The 13216-nt window shown below is 34.2% G+C and overlaps 1 protein-coding gene across 1 annotated transcript; it reads right to left on the bottom strand.

Moving 5' to 3' along the window:
- Window positions 1-5361: 5361 nt before the first annotated feature.
- Window positions 5362-8810, bottom strand: LOC140792885 (small ribosomal subunit protein eS8). Its single transcript, XM_073144111.1, has 5 exons — window positions 8665-8810; window positions 8474-8546; window positions 7992-8328; window positions 5870-6045; window positions 5362-5787 (listed from the first exon to the last, which is right to left on the bottom strand). The coding sequence occupies exons 1-5, from the start codon at window positions 8666-8668 to the stop codon at window positions 5700-5702; spliced, it is 678 nt and encodes a 225-aa protein (XP_073000212.1). The 5' UTR covers window positions 8669-8810; the 3' UTR covers window positions 5362-5699.
- Window positions 8811-13216: the final 4406 nt, after the last annotated feature.

Below are 13216 nucleotides of genomic sequence, written 5' to 3'. Positions count from 1 at the left end.
GTGTGGGCCCATGCTCCATGTGGAGAGGCCAGGTCCAGTTCCATATATGCATTCCTAGGCTTGCGGAGGGGAGCTAGCGAGGTTGGGCAACATTATAGAAGCTACCAGTTGCCCCTAGGGTGTGAGCCTTCATATGGAAGACCTTTTGGAATCGAGTACCAACTAGAGAACTCCTATACAAGATTAAATATGGACCGAATGACCCCTACAGCATGTGTGGGCACTTCGACAAGACCACAACCCACCTATTTTTCTGCTGCAAGTTTGCCTTGGAAGTGTGGGAGGAGATAGCTGATCTTCTAAACTTTAAAGGAGACCTAGGGGCAAGGTTCGACCATGAGTGGATTATGGCGGCTTGGATGAAAGAAGAGTTAAGGAATACTCAAGTTAAGTTATCATAGCAGCGGGGATTTGAGGTATATGGAAAGCGAGAAATGCCAAAGTTTTTCAAAATGGCAGCATGTCAGCGAAGGATGTGGCTAGAAGGGATTGGTTTCTGGTAGAGGAATATCTACAGCAGAGAGTGGAAAAGAGAATATACACCACAGTAAGGTGGAAGCCTCCACCAGCTAGTTAGATTAAGATCAACACAGATGGATCCTTCAAGGAAGGTGACAGTCAAGGTGGTGCGGGTTTTGTCACTAGGGATGCAAAGGGGATGCTTCTCCTAGCTGCAGTGGAACCCACCATCAAAGAATCCCCAATCTATTGTGAAATATGGGCTGTTCCTATGGGTTTGCAGGTCGCTCGAGGTAGATGGAACTAGATCATGATGGAGTTGGATAGTGAGGCTCTGATCAAAGTGCTTGAAAGTGAGGAACCCGGTCCGTGGAGAATTAGGGGTTTCGTGGACACATGCTAGACTTTAATATCTAGTTTTTCAAATGTTAAATTTGTTCATACCTATAGGGAAGGGAATCAAGTGGCGGACTGGGTAGCCAATTTTGGTAGAAAGGCAACCCAGTATGTTTGTTGGGGAGGGGACAACCCTATCCCATCTCATCTTGAGGTTTTGATCAATTCGGACAGAAATTGTATCACCAGGACAACCGATGTAAACTTTAGCTGATTTCAGCTCCTTAAATCAAAAACAAAAAAAAATTATAAAAGGTCGCACACTTGGAGCCCTTGTTTTGGGAGAAGGGTAGACATGTCAATGGAAAATTACAAACCCTCTGCATTAGTATATGTTTTAATTTCTTATTATATTTTTAATTATCTAAAATTCAATCTATATTATCTTAGATATATTATAAATTCTAAAATTCAATCCATTACAAACCCTCCTCCATCTCCATCACCCTATTGTTGTCGCCCTTACCACCACCACCCTATTGGCCTTAACCAATCGATCTTGCTGAGAGCTAGTCCAACATAGTTATGGTATTAATTAAAAGGGACCATAACAGGGTCTCTCCCTCTATCCTTCATATGGACTAACAACTATAAGAAATCATTGATCTTAATTTTGTGAGAAAAAAAATCCTTCTCACATTGTGGTTGCACCATGCAGCCGGAAAATTATCTGACCCCAATAGTTATTGGTTTGAATTTTATAAGGCTTATTGGGATATATTGCATCACAAAATTGGATTATCCTTGAGGCTTTTCCAGCTTCAAGGCATCCAACCTGCTTAGTAGACTCAAACCCTTGTTGCTTTAATTATCAAGCATACCCACAATATGTAATGTGTCTATAGACTTACCTCTGACAAGATAGCCTTTGTTACTAATAGATGCATACCGAATAACACGATCTGAATCTAAGAGATCATGCTTCTATGGAGAGAAGATAGGGGGCAACTCCTTATTTGCTTATTAATTATGACATGGAAAAAGTTTATGACCGCCCTCATTATAAAGTTATCACTGAGGTTATGCATACTATTTGGTTTCTTAATTATTAGATTTCATAGTATTTATGATTGTATTTTTTCTTCATATTTGCCTTCTAGGATTAATAGATCTATTTCGTCTTAGATTAGGATTAGTTATGGTATTTGTCAAAAGGCACTCTCTCCACTTGTTTATTTATCTTGTGCTTTAAAAAAAAATTTGTCTTTTCCTTTTAAACGAGCAATTGATGCTTAGCAATCTTGATTGTTTTTAGGCTCTGCCATAGCAGGCAGAGCAATGCTCTTCCTAAGCCGAGATTTCTATAGATGAATATCCCAAAGGCATCTGATTCATCCTCTCATTTGGGGTCCATTAATTAGATTTTTTTGGTATATTTTTTAATAATGGTAGGATCTATAAATATAATCTTCTAAAAATCAAACAACTATTATAATATTATTACAATGGAAAAAAAAAATGAAAAGATGCTTGATAGCTTCATAGTTTAAAAGTTTTAGATAAGATGAATTCTTGTTAATGGATAAAACTAGTAGAACTAATGATTAATGCATTTAATTAGATAATTAGGTAATTATTAAAAGTCATATTGTTTTAATTTTGTGATAACTAATGATTATGTATTTCTAAAGAGAATACACTTAATATGAATAAAAGTTGATGAGCTTTTTATGGAACTAACACTCAAGATTTACATTTTATTGGCACTGTCTTTTGACAAAAATAGATATATAAACTTAGTGGTGTTGGATTTGTGCATAAGAATAACTCTAATTGGACTCCAAATTGTGCTCCAACCGAGCCTCCATTGCTAGTTCCAAATTTGGAGCTCCACCAAAAATATAGAGCCCGACTTCATTTTTTTTTTAATTTTTTTTACAAATTCCAATTTTGCCCAATAAGTATTTTATTTAACGATTTTAATTTTATTTGTATTCTTTATTACATAATCTAATTAGTTAAATTGAGTATATAATTAGTTTTACTAATTAGTTTTTAATAAAAATAGTACTATCTTATCGAGACCTTTAAAATGGGTCTAATATTAAATTATTTTTGAGTAAATTTAAATTTTTAATTTTTTATTATTATAAAATAAATATTTTTATTATTATTTAAAATCGATGTGTCCTAAAATATAATTACTTAAAATTATTTTTCAATGTAAATACTAAATATTAAAATATATCAAACATGAAATACATCAAACCGGTAGCTATGGAGATGACTTACCAAACTATTAAATATTTATTATTTTTATTATCAAATGTTAATTACTGTTTATATTGTGTAATGTAATTTTATATTTTTAGTTAATAACGTGTAATGCTTATTTTGATATTTATTTCGTGTAATTTAATTTTAATTGTTTAATTAAAAAATTAGTAACTTAAAATTACTTCTGAAATTATTAGATATTAATCTTATTTTAAAGATCTCGATGAGAGAGTTGTTAACCATATATTTTTTATTAAAATATAATAACACTAAGAGAACCTATTAAGTGATTTAAAATACATAATATAAATATATATTATATTACTATTTTAATAAATATGGACTCTTGAAAGGGATATCTTTTAATCAATTATGACTCTCTTAAATATATTTTACAATCAAACACCCACTTATTCGTATATTGGTCAAAATCTTATATAAGAAAAGTTATGTGATAAGTTATACATAAAATTTTATCATAGACAAAGGATTCAATAAAAATTATGTAGGCTTTTTAAATAAGATTTTTATTATAAGTAATATATGTATTTATAATTATTAATTAAATATAAATTATTGTATAAATTTATTCAAGAATCAAACGAGGCATTAGAAAATGAGTAACACCTTTTGAAAAAATTGGTTGAGAAACTGACAATAAGAAAATCTCTAAATCATTGATTAAGAATTAAAAGATCTGCCTACCACCTACTTTTATAAGGTAAAATTAGAAAATTATATTTGCAAAGGGACAATGTCAACTTATTATATAATAATTTTTAGATAAAATTATTAATAGTCACTCACAACTTTGCTTCCTCTTAGAAAAAAGTATGGGTCCGTCGCTACTGTACCACTAATTAGACATAAATTTTATATATCTAATCACAAGTTTTTGACCAAACTAATCTTTTTTTATTTTTTTTATCAAAATAAGTTATCTCTTAAACTTATTACCGAATAGAGTCTAATTCACCGTAGTAATTTTTTTCCTTAACTCCTAAAAAATTAAGTTAAAAAAAAAGTATATACATAAACGCGGATCAATTCAGCATTTTAGGACTATATAAAAATACTGAATTAATTAGCATTTTTACTTAAAGATAAAATATTGATTAGTTAGCATTTTTATTAGGGTTACAGTAAATTAGACTTCATTTGATAATAAATTTAAGGAATAGTTCATTTCAATAAAAATATTAGAACAGGCTTAGTTTGGTTAAAAACTCTCTAATCTCTTGGTGGTATGTCGGGAAAGAGAGAGTAGCTCAATCACACCAAAACTACTATTAGACATATAGAAACCAATCAACCATTTTATTTTTTTCCGTGAGAAGAATGAGCTACGCCCAGTTAAATACCATCAAAGTCCTTTACAATCTCGTACAATTCATACTCTTGTTAGTAATCATTTTTGTTACTAACCATCCCTAAAATTTCTGTCTCAATCAATATCTGTTTAATAGAACACAAGGTTATCTAGATAATTTTACCATCTCTATTATTATCTATAGTTATAGTCCCAATTAAAAGTTTAGAGTTAAAATTATTTTACTTTGTGTAGTTCAAAAAAATCTCAAACTAGTATGTCTACTTATAACTAAAGTGAGACTGTTAATTTTTCTATTAAATTTAATTGAGTATCATGGCTACTTTAATTATTTAGTTGTATTATTTTAAACCTGCATTTCTTCTCTAACAAACAAGATAACGACATTTTAATCATTTTAGCATTATTTAATTAAGTTTAATAAAAAAACTAATAATTTTACTTTAATTATAAATATATGAACTAGTTTGAAATTTTTTAAAGTATAGAGTAAAATAATTTTGACCATGAATGTACGAAGATAAAATATATTTAATCCAAAGTTTAATAGGCTCAGTGATAGGGGTAAAAAAAAGTTCAAAAAGATATACTGATTTTCATTCAAACTGGAAGGTGAAATTTATTTAACAGAACAAAACTTTTATTAAACAAGGAATTTATTATGTTTTTGAACGAACCTAAGGTGCACTTTGTAAATGGTGAAAATCAAAGTTTTAAACGGCAAAGTAAATTCATTGCAAGTTCTTACGTGCTAATACAGATCATGGAAAAAAAAAAATGACCAGCTCTACACTGGTTATTTCTCATAAGAAATCTAAACAACACTTTCCATTCTTTACAAACTGCATGTATTTTTCAAATGCAATGAGGTGCTTCTCATAATGGCACTTGCATAATAAGTCTAAATTTTTAGGACAGGAATAATTCGAGAAGAGTTTATGCAAAACAACTAAGCTCTGTTGTTGAACTGCAGCAAACAATGTCAATTGTATTGTATGACAATTGCATACAGAATAATTTATTGTATGATCTACCAAAACTTCTCTCCCTACATAGAATAGTGAAATGTGCTCAACATCTTCTTACCCTAAACAGAGCATTGTCTAGAAAAGCTCAAAAGTGACAATCCAATCGGATAACATAACTGAGCAAGTGTTTTTACAATGAGAAAAGATAAAATGCATTTTCAAAATCTTTGAGAGACGTATAACTTGGTTCTCAACTTCCAATCTTAGAAAAAAATTATAGATCAGACAACTTTGAACATGACGACAACTTTAACTTGTCCCAAGTTCACTCAAGCAGCAGCACCCGAACCACCTTTGCCTTTCTTCCTCTGAATCTTTTTCATATAAAACTCCAGCTCCTTACCTTCCAAGATATATCTGTTCGGCAATATCAGAAGAGAAATACAGCAGTCAGTGTGAAATTAACACAAGGGAAAAAGAAAATAGCCATTTTGCTTACCCATCAGATCTTCCACATTGACCCGGACGAGAAGAAATGCAAGCCAACAATCTCCCCGTACCAAACTGCTCTTCAACATGAGAATCAAGATTACGACCCTGCTGGCGCTTCTCCAACTTCCTTGTAACATGGTTGCTCTTCTTTGCTTCATCTACAGTACCATCACCTTCCTGCCCCTGTACAAACAAAATAAGAAGTAGCTATCACCTAGGATGCGCTTCAATGCATACCAAACAACAAAAATTAAATAAAGGTATTTCCACATAAGTTTAATTAAAGGCAGTTTAGTATGCCAGTAAGAACACTGCCTATGTTTCCTACATGCATATGTTATAGTCGCTTGAGGCTGTTACTTGATGAAGTTCTGCTTTAACAGAGTTAGGCAAAAAGCCTATGATACAAGAAACACTGCCTATGTTTCCTCCAGTAAAATATCTTCTCAATGCTTCTTCTAGATCCAGATAAGTATCTTTTGATTTCAAACATTAGTAGAATACAAATGATTGCATTGATTTCAAACATCCTTAGGATAAACTTGCTTGAAAAAAATGGAACAAACATTCATATTTTAAAATCATGTCCTTCAATTGTGATTGTACCTCCATCAAAATTTCTACTCTTTTACAAACTATCAAAAAAGTATTCATAATGTAAGACCGGGCCAACTTAAATAGCAACTGAATGGAGTATATTAGAACAATGACCAAACAACAGAAGTGAGGTTATTCTTTTGCATCACTTCCTAATTAACAACTTATTGTTCTTTCTTCTTCCACTAATGGGAAGCTAATTAAGAGATATATCATAAAAGAAAAAATATTTTGGATACTAAATGAAAGAAACAAAAGGGAAAAACCAAAAAAAGAAGAGACCGGTTAATAAAAATGGAATTTTATTATCAAAACTAAACACTTCCTTAAAGGATTCTTAACAAGTAGAAGCTACCAAAAAATGAACCTATGCCTGACACAAAAAGAAACTAATACTAACAGTTCAATGTCAATTATGAAGCAACAAGTTAAAAATAAGGTTCGAAAAATCGAGATCGGGATCGGGATTAGGATCGGCCTTCCGGGAAAACGATATGTATTGGCCGATCGGCTTGGTCAGATCGGTTCCGGATCGAATTGGATTTTTTTAATTACAAAAAATTCTAAATATTTTTTTAAAATGCAAGAAAATTTTAAAAATTTAAAAAACATGACAAAAAAAAAGAAAATAATAATTATTTACATATGAGCCCTAAAAATTAAACAAAAGTACTAATTGACATTGTAGCTGCTGGTCTCTCCCCCTCTCTCTTTGTAGCTACTGGTTGTTGCTGTCAGCAGCAGCCGGTAGCAGCAGCTGCTGCTACAAAGCCAAAACTAGCCAATCTGACTTGTTTCAGCCCGGATCAGGATCGACTATGTATCGGCCAAAATTGGGAACTATGATAAACACGAATACAACTTGTTTATTAGCCAAGTTATATGGGTCATAAATAAGTTATTGAATAGCACAAATTATTCAAATTTATATAAGTTATTTGAGTTATAAACTAACTTCTTCGAGTTATAAAATGAGTTTTTTGTATTATAAATAGATTAGTAAGTTAATAATTGAGTTAGTCAGATTTTAAATGGGTTAGTCAAATCATAATGGAGTTATTGAGTCATAAAACATGTTATCAAATCATAAACGAGTTATCGAGTCATAAACAGATTGGTACGTCAGGTCATAAGCAGTTGAGGTAAAAAACATGAACACGACCCTTTTAATAATCGAGTTAAACAGATTGTCTCATTTGCGACTCAAACCTGATTAGACTAAATGCAAACCTATTTAAAAGTTGAGATATTATATCGAGTTACTGGATCGGGTCAACTTTTGACCCCCCTAGTACCAACTACTTATCAATCTTTAGCCACAACAATGCATAACACCTCATCAAATATTAAGAGAATGTGTTCAATTCCAACTAATAAAATAGCGTACAATTATACTAGAAGACAAGGTAAAGTTGAACTACACTTAAAAAAATAAATCTAAGAAAAAATAGACAATAGTTATGAGACAGGTTATATGCAATAAATACATCCAAAATTTGGGAAAATATCGCAAGGAATCAAGCATGAGGTACCTCAGTAGCATCCTTCTTGGTGACAGCAGGACCCTTCTTCTTCCTACCAATCTCAACGCCATAGTGCTGGAGATACCACTGCTTGAAAGGAGCAGCATCCACCTGCACAATGGCACTCTTCACAAGAGTCTGCGTCCTCACAAGCTCATTGTTAGAGGCATTGTACACCACATCAAGGATACGGGTTTTGCGGGTCACAGCTTCGCTTCCCCAGGAGTAGTTCCCAGTGTCCAACCTGAGGGCTCTCCATTTCACGTTGCCTCCTCTAACCCTGACCCTCCTAACAGTCTTGTTGCTCGACAGCTTCGTGTTCGCCGGCTGCCGACCCATCTCATACCTTCCATAAACAAGCCCCAAAATCCAAATCAATCAACATCACCATAGCAAAGTTTCAAACTTTCTAATAAAAAACAGCTACAGATCGCAATGTTCATATTCTACGATCGGATCTAGGGTTTAGGGACAGATAAATGAAGGCTTACTTCCTCTTCTTCCTCCAGGCCTTCTTCTTCCCTCCGGTGGCCCGCCTCTTGTGCATGGAGTCTCGAGAGATACCTGCGCGCGAAATAAGAGGACGCCATTGGAGTCTGTTCCGACAAAGAATCGAAGGGATCTATAGGTTTTAATCCGATAAACGGGTGATCGAAGGGGGAGAAACGAGGGTTTTGCTTACCCATTGTGGCAGACAAGCAGCGGCGCGGCGGGTAGGTATTTCTCTTCTCTGTTGCTCTCCCTCGCGCGCTCCCCTCCTGAGAAAATACGAAACAAAAAAACCCTAATCCTAACTATAAAAGGTGGCCAACTAGGAGCCTTTGTATCGAGAGAAGGGTATTATATATCATCCGGTAATTATAAACCCTCCACGTCACCGTGCCCCAAGATCCGACCAAGTCCATTGATACTTAGGATGGATCTGGGCTAGGGCTGTCAAAAGTGGGCTCGGCTGGATTAGACTCGATACTTATATATATATATATGTATTATATGTTCAAATAGATTATTAGAATTTTTATATTAATTATTTATTTGTATCACTGTATATTTGTATGAGCTAATTTTACCTTATAGCATTTATATTTTTTAAATATTTGGCTTTTCAGATTTTTTTATTATTAATATCGGCCTTCAATCCATTAAATTTAAATAAGCACATCGAGCTATGAGTCCAACTCACTCAAGCTCGGTTTTGTTTACACTCCCTAGATCTAGCTCATAGGGATAGCCAAGAAGAGCTCCATCTATAAAAAAAAAATTTGAGGGTTTTCTTTTGCGTGTAAACTTTCAAAAAAAATTTAGTGACTTATATGGCCCCCTCTAAAATTGACATTTCGTATAACCTTTTATATGTTAATATGTATAAATAACCTCGTAGTTGCATTTTAAGTTAAGTCTTATATGATTTAATTAAATATGACAAAATTATCCTTAACTAAGTGAAATACTTAAAATTTAGAATAAAGATATTTTTATCTTTTTGTATTAAAACTTTAAGAAATATTCACACAAAAAGAAAGAATTTTAAAAATTATACATAAAAAATGGTGTGTTTTCAAAAGTATAAATACAAATATCAATTTACAGGAGCATACAAATAAATAAGAGATTCTTAAAGATATATATGCGAAAAAATATCTTACTTTTTTTGTTGTTTATTAGTTTGAAATCCCCCTATTATTTGGATAAATTATTTGTGTGAAAATTATCTATTGCAGCTCGAACTACTGTGTTATAACTACTTTAGGTTATGTTCACTACTAGAACCTATTGAATTAGACTATGGCACATATTTCTTTTTCTTCACTTTGTGAACTTGAGTAAATAACGAATGATCATATTTCTATTTTGGTCAGCTGGTTAGGAATTTATGAAATTTTGTGATTGCGAAGGCTAGCAATCAAATTTGTAGTATTTTGAAAACCTTAATGAGAATTAGATTATTTTGGAATGGAAAAGATATGGAAGGAGTATTTACTATTGAGGCCAAAATCCTTGGCATGGCCAACATGTATTAGCAAATAATTTATCTCTTTTGATGGGACCCACTCTTTTAGATTTGATAGCCTCAGTCCACACTAATCGATCAATTGATTTGAAAAATGGCTTAGGCATTACGATTGGAAGTTAACAATTGGAATTAGTGAGGGCTTCTCCATTAATCTGGAATATTACTTAACTGCCATATAGCCCTCATTCCTCTTGAAGGGCTAAAGAAGTTTGCTGAGCTAGCTAGAGAGGTTTAATTATGCCTCTTCAGTGACTCTTATTATAGTTAAGTTAGTCTCCCGTCGTCGATTTCTCAAGGCTTTTCCGACCACCGGGGACGATGTGTCCCCTCTCTCTTAGATCGATTGCATTTCCTTCCTATCATGGGAGCTTGAGCAACCGTCTAATGGGGCTCTTATGGCTCATTGGGTTGTTTTAGCAAACGTCGTCGCCGGCCACCTTGGCTTGTTAATCATTGGTCCTTGTCGACTTCCTCGTTATGCTTGATTCAAACATTCCTTATTGTTTCCCTCGGCTCTCCACCGAGCAGCTCTTCCTCGCCATCGACAACCATCTCCTCCCTTGGTGAGTTTGCTGTCGAGTGAGAGAGGAGGAGGTGAGTGTGAGCTGGCTGGGGTGCAGCCTAGCCCAGCTCGAGTTGGGTTGGGTTGCAACCTAGCCCAAGTGGAGTCTTGGCTAGATTAGATTTTGGGCCAATCTTTGGGTTAGTGTAGGTGGGTTGGGCTGGGTGTGGCCCAGCCCAGTTCTAGTGGGTGGGCTAGGTGCGGCTTTTAGGCCTAGTTGCCTCGGGGCTTCGGGCCTATTCTTAGGGGATGTGTGCTTAGCCTTGAGCTGGTCCAAACAGATTATAGCACTTTAATTATTTAAATTTATGTTAATCATCTTATTCATTATTATTGTCAATTGAGCTTTAAGTATTGATCACCTTTAGAAAGTAGTCTAGTTAGCCATAATAATTGTGATATTAATAAAATGAGGCAGTGGCATGTGAGTATTTCTATGAATTTGCTTTAATGGGAATTTAATTATAATTAGAGTTTGGTAAATATATTAGAGGTGCTTTTATATTCAATAAAGTAAGTTAATTGAATGTAGTCTATTCTTTTTAATTTAAATAGACAATAATGAGTGAAGCGGTAAATGTAATGATAATCACATTAGTGAACCTTAATAGTGTGTCAAATCATTGTAATGTGGACCTACCCATACAAGTATTTGATGTTAGTAGGATTATTAATTAACTAGTGAAAGGTGTATTTATGTTGCTACTTTAATTATCAAGGTAGATCTAGTACTCTGTGACGACTATCCCGTGGCATAGTTGGAGTGGGTTTACTTGGAAGTGATATCAAGCAAGTAAATCCTCCGTAGTCTAAGAATAGTGTGCAAATAATTTATGATGTTGACTTTGATATGCAAATCATATGTGTGCAAATAATTTATTTACTGTTCAACATTATTATATTTACTTATTGCTTCATGGTTATTTATGGATTATTGGTGCATATTTGAGTATGATAACTTTGATGTATATGATATTTGATTGATGATATGATCATTGCATTACTTGTATGTATTACCACATAGTTAAGTCCGAACTAGACAGTGTCCCTCACTAACTCAACCCGGGGTTAAGGGTAGAGTTCATTGTATGGTGCCTATAAGATAAATGGTCTACACTTGAGTTCATAAGTTTGAGAGGCATTCAGGTGATCACACTGCCCTGTCAGATACTAGACACTGGTGATATGAAACTATGATTGGGAGGTAGGGGTCTTAGACCTAGCGGTGCCTGATAACGCAATGTCATGGCGTCCATTGATGAGCTGAGGGTTCTTGACTATCCCACTGTGGGCGATGATGATTGTAGAGAGGGAGATTGGTGAGCATGTGTTTATTATGCAGCGTCGCCATACATGTACGAGCGATAGTATCGCAAGATGTCTATCCTTTCTCAATGTATGAGATGATTGGTGAGCATGTGTTTATTATGTGGTGGATAGCTCGATGAGCATATCATGATGATTTATGGCTCTGTGGGAGCATGAGAGTAAAGATCTGATAGCTCAAATGATGCATATCATATATTCCCTTATTATTATATGTGAGTTATAGATATGAACATAATAGACATGTTGCATGGATGCATTATTATGATTATGTTATTACACATGCATATTTTGTGACATCTTTTCTTACACTACTTTTAGACTGTAGAGGTGTATACTTGTTGGCCTTTGTGCTCACCACCTTTTGTGGAAATATTTTTAGATTAGTTGATGACCCTGAGTTCGCAAGGAGCTGGTGAAAAGTTGTTCATAGTCTCTTTTATCTATTTCACTGTGGTACACAGGTATTTACCCTATTTAAGTTGTATGGATATATATTTTGTGACTTATTATGGCTTATGGTATTTTGTGTTTGTTTTGTTGTATTATTTGTAGAAATGTGGGGTCTTTATCTTGTTATTGTGTAGAAATTTGACCAACAGGTCACGTGGGTTCCACCCACATGGGAGGCAGGTGTATTTGATGGCGGGGTTTCAGTTGTTTCATATTAGAATTAAAGTTTTGTTCTCAAGTAAAAATGGTAGGCGGATTAGAGAAATGTTTGATAAAAGATCTTCATATTGGATTCTAAGGTTGTTTTTCAAAATTGGAAATTGATGAAACTATTTTTCTCAAGCCATACAAAGTAGACGCTATGCTATCCTTAAGTAGCTTGAGATGAATTAAAAATTCAATATCATATTCAAGGTTTTGATGCACTTAATTAGAGTCATTTCTTATTGCATTAGTTATTTATTTTTATTAAAATAAATTTTTTATAGGTCGTGTTCGAACGCGGTTGAGGGCACGTTCGAATGCCTTTGTGAACACGTGCATTAGGTTGGCAAAAATAAAGAATGTGAAATGCGCGTTCGAACGTGGTCAGGTGCGTTCAAACGCCGCATTCGAACACGGTCGAGCGCGTTTGAACGCTGCATTCGAACACGGTCGGGGGCGTTCGAATGCCGCATTTGAACGCCTGCACCAGGTTCGCATCGGTAGAGAACACATTTTGTGCGTTCGAACGCGATCGGGCGCGTTTGAACGTGATCGGCGGGAAAGCACTAGAATTAGGGTTAATAATTATTATTTTGGCTTGCAGGCTAGCCTCTATAAAGGTGCGGATAGCAGCCAAAATCAGAATGCGATTGGAATATTAGTTTCTTGCCTCCT

The sequence above is a fragment of the Typha latifolia genome, chromosome 7, assembly GCF_019914945.1.
Source record: "Typha latifolia isolate L0001 chromosome 7, TyphaL0001v2, whole genome shotgun sequence".
Taxonomy (NCBI): Eukaryota; Viridiplantae; Streptophyta; class Magnoliopsida; order Poales; family Typhaceae; genus Typha; species Typha latifolia.
The sequence above is the reverse complement of the archived record's forward strand: the minus strand, read 5'-3'. Positions and strand labels throughout refer to the sequence as shown.

What these genes read in the sequence shown, in the direction of transcription:
- LOC140792885 (XM_073144111.1), bottom strand. An exon ending in GCCTGGAGGAAGAAGAGGAA is followed by an intron (nt 8,329 to 8,473) that starts GTAAGCCTTCAT and finishes TGTTTATGGAAG; the next exon opens with GTATGAGATGGGTCGGCAGC. An exon ending in CAATGTGGAAGATCTGATGG is followed by an intron (nt 5,788 to 5,869) that starts GTAAGCAAAATG and finishes ATTGCCGAACAG; the next exon opens with ATATATCTTGGAAGGTAAGG.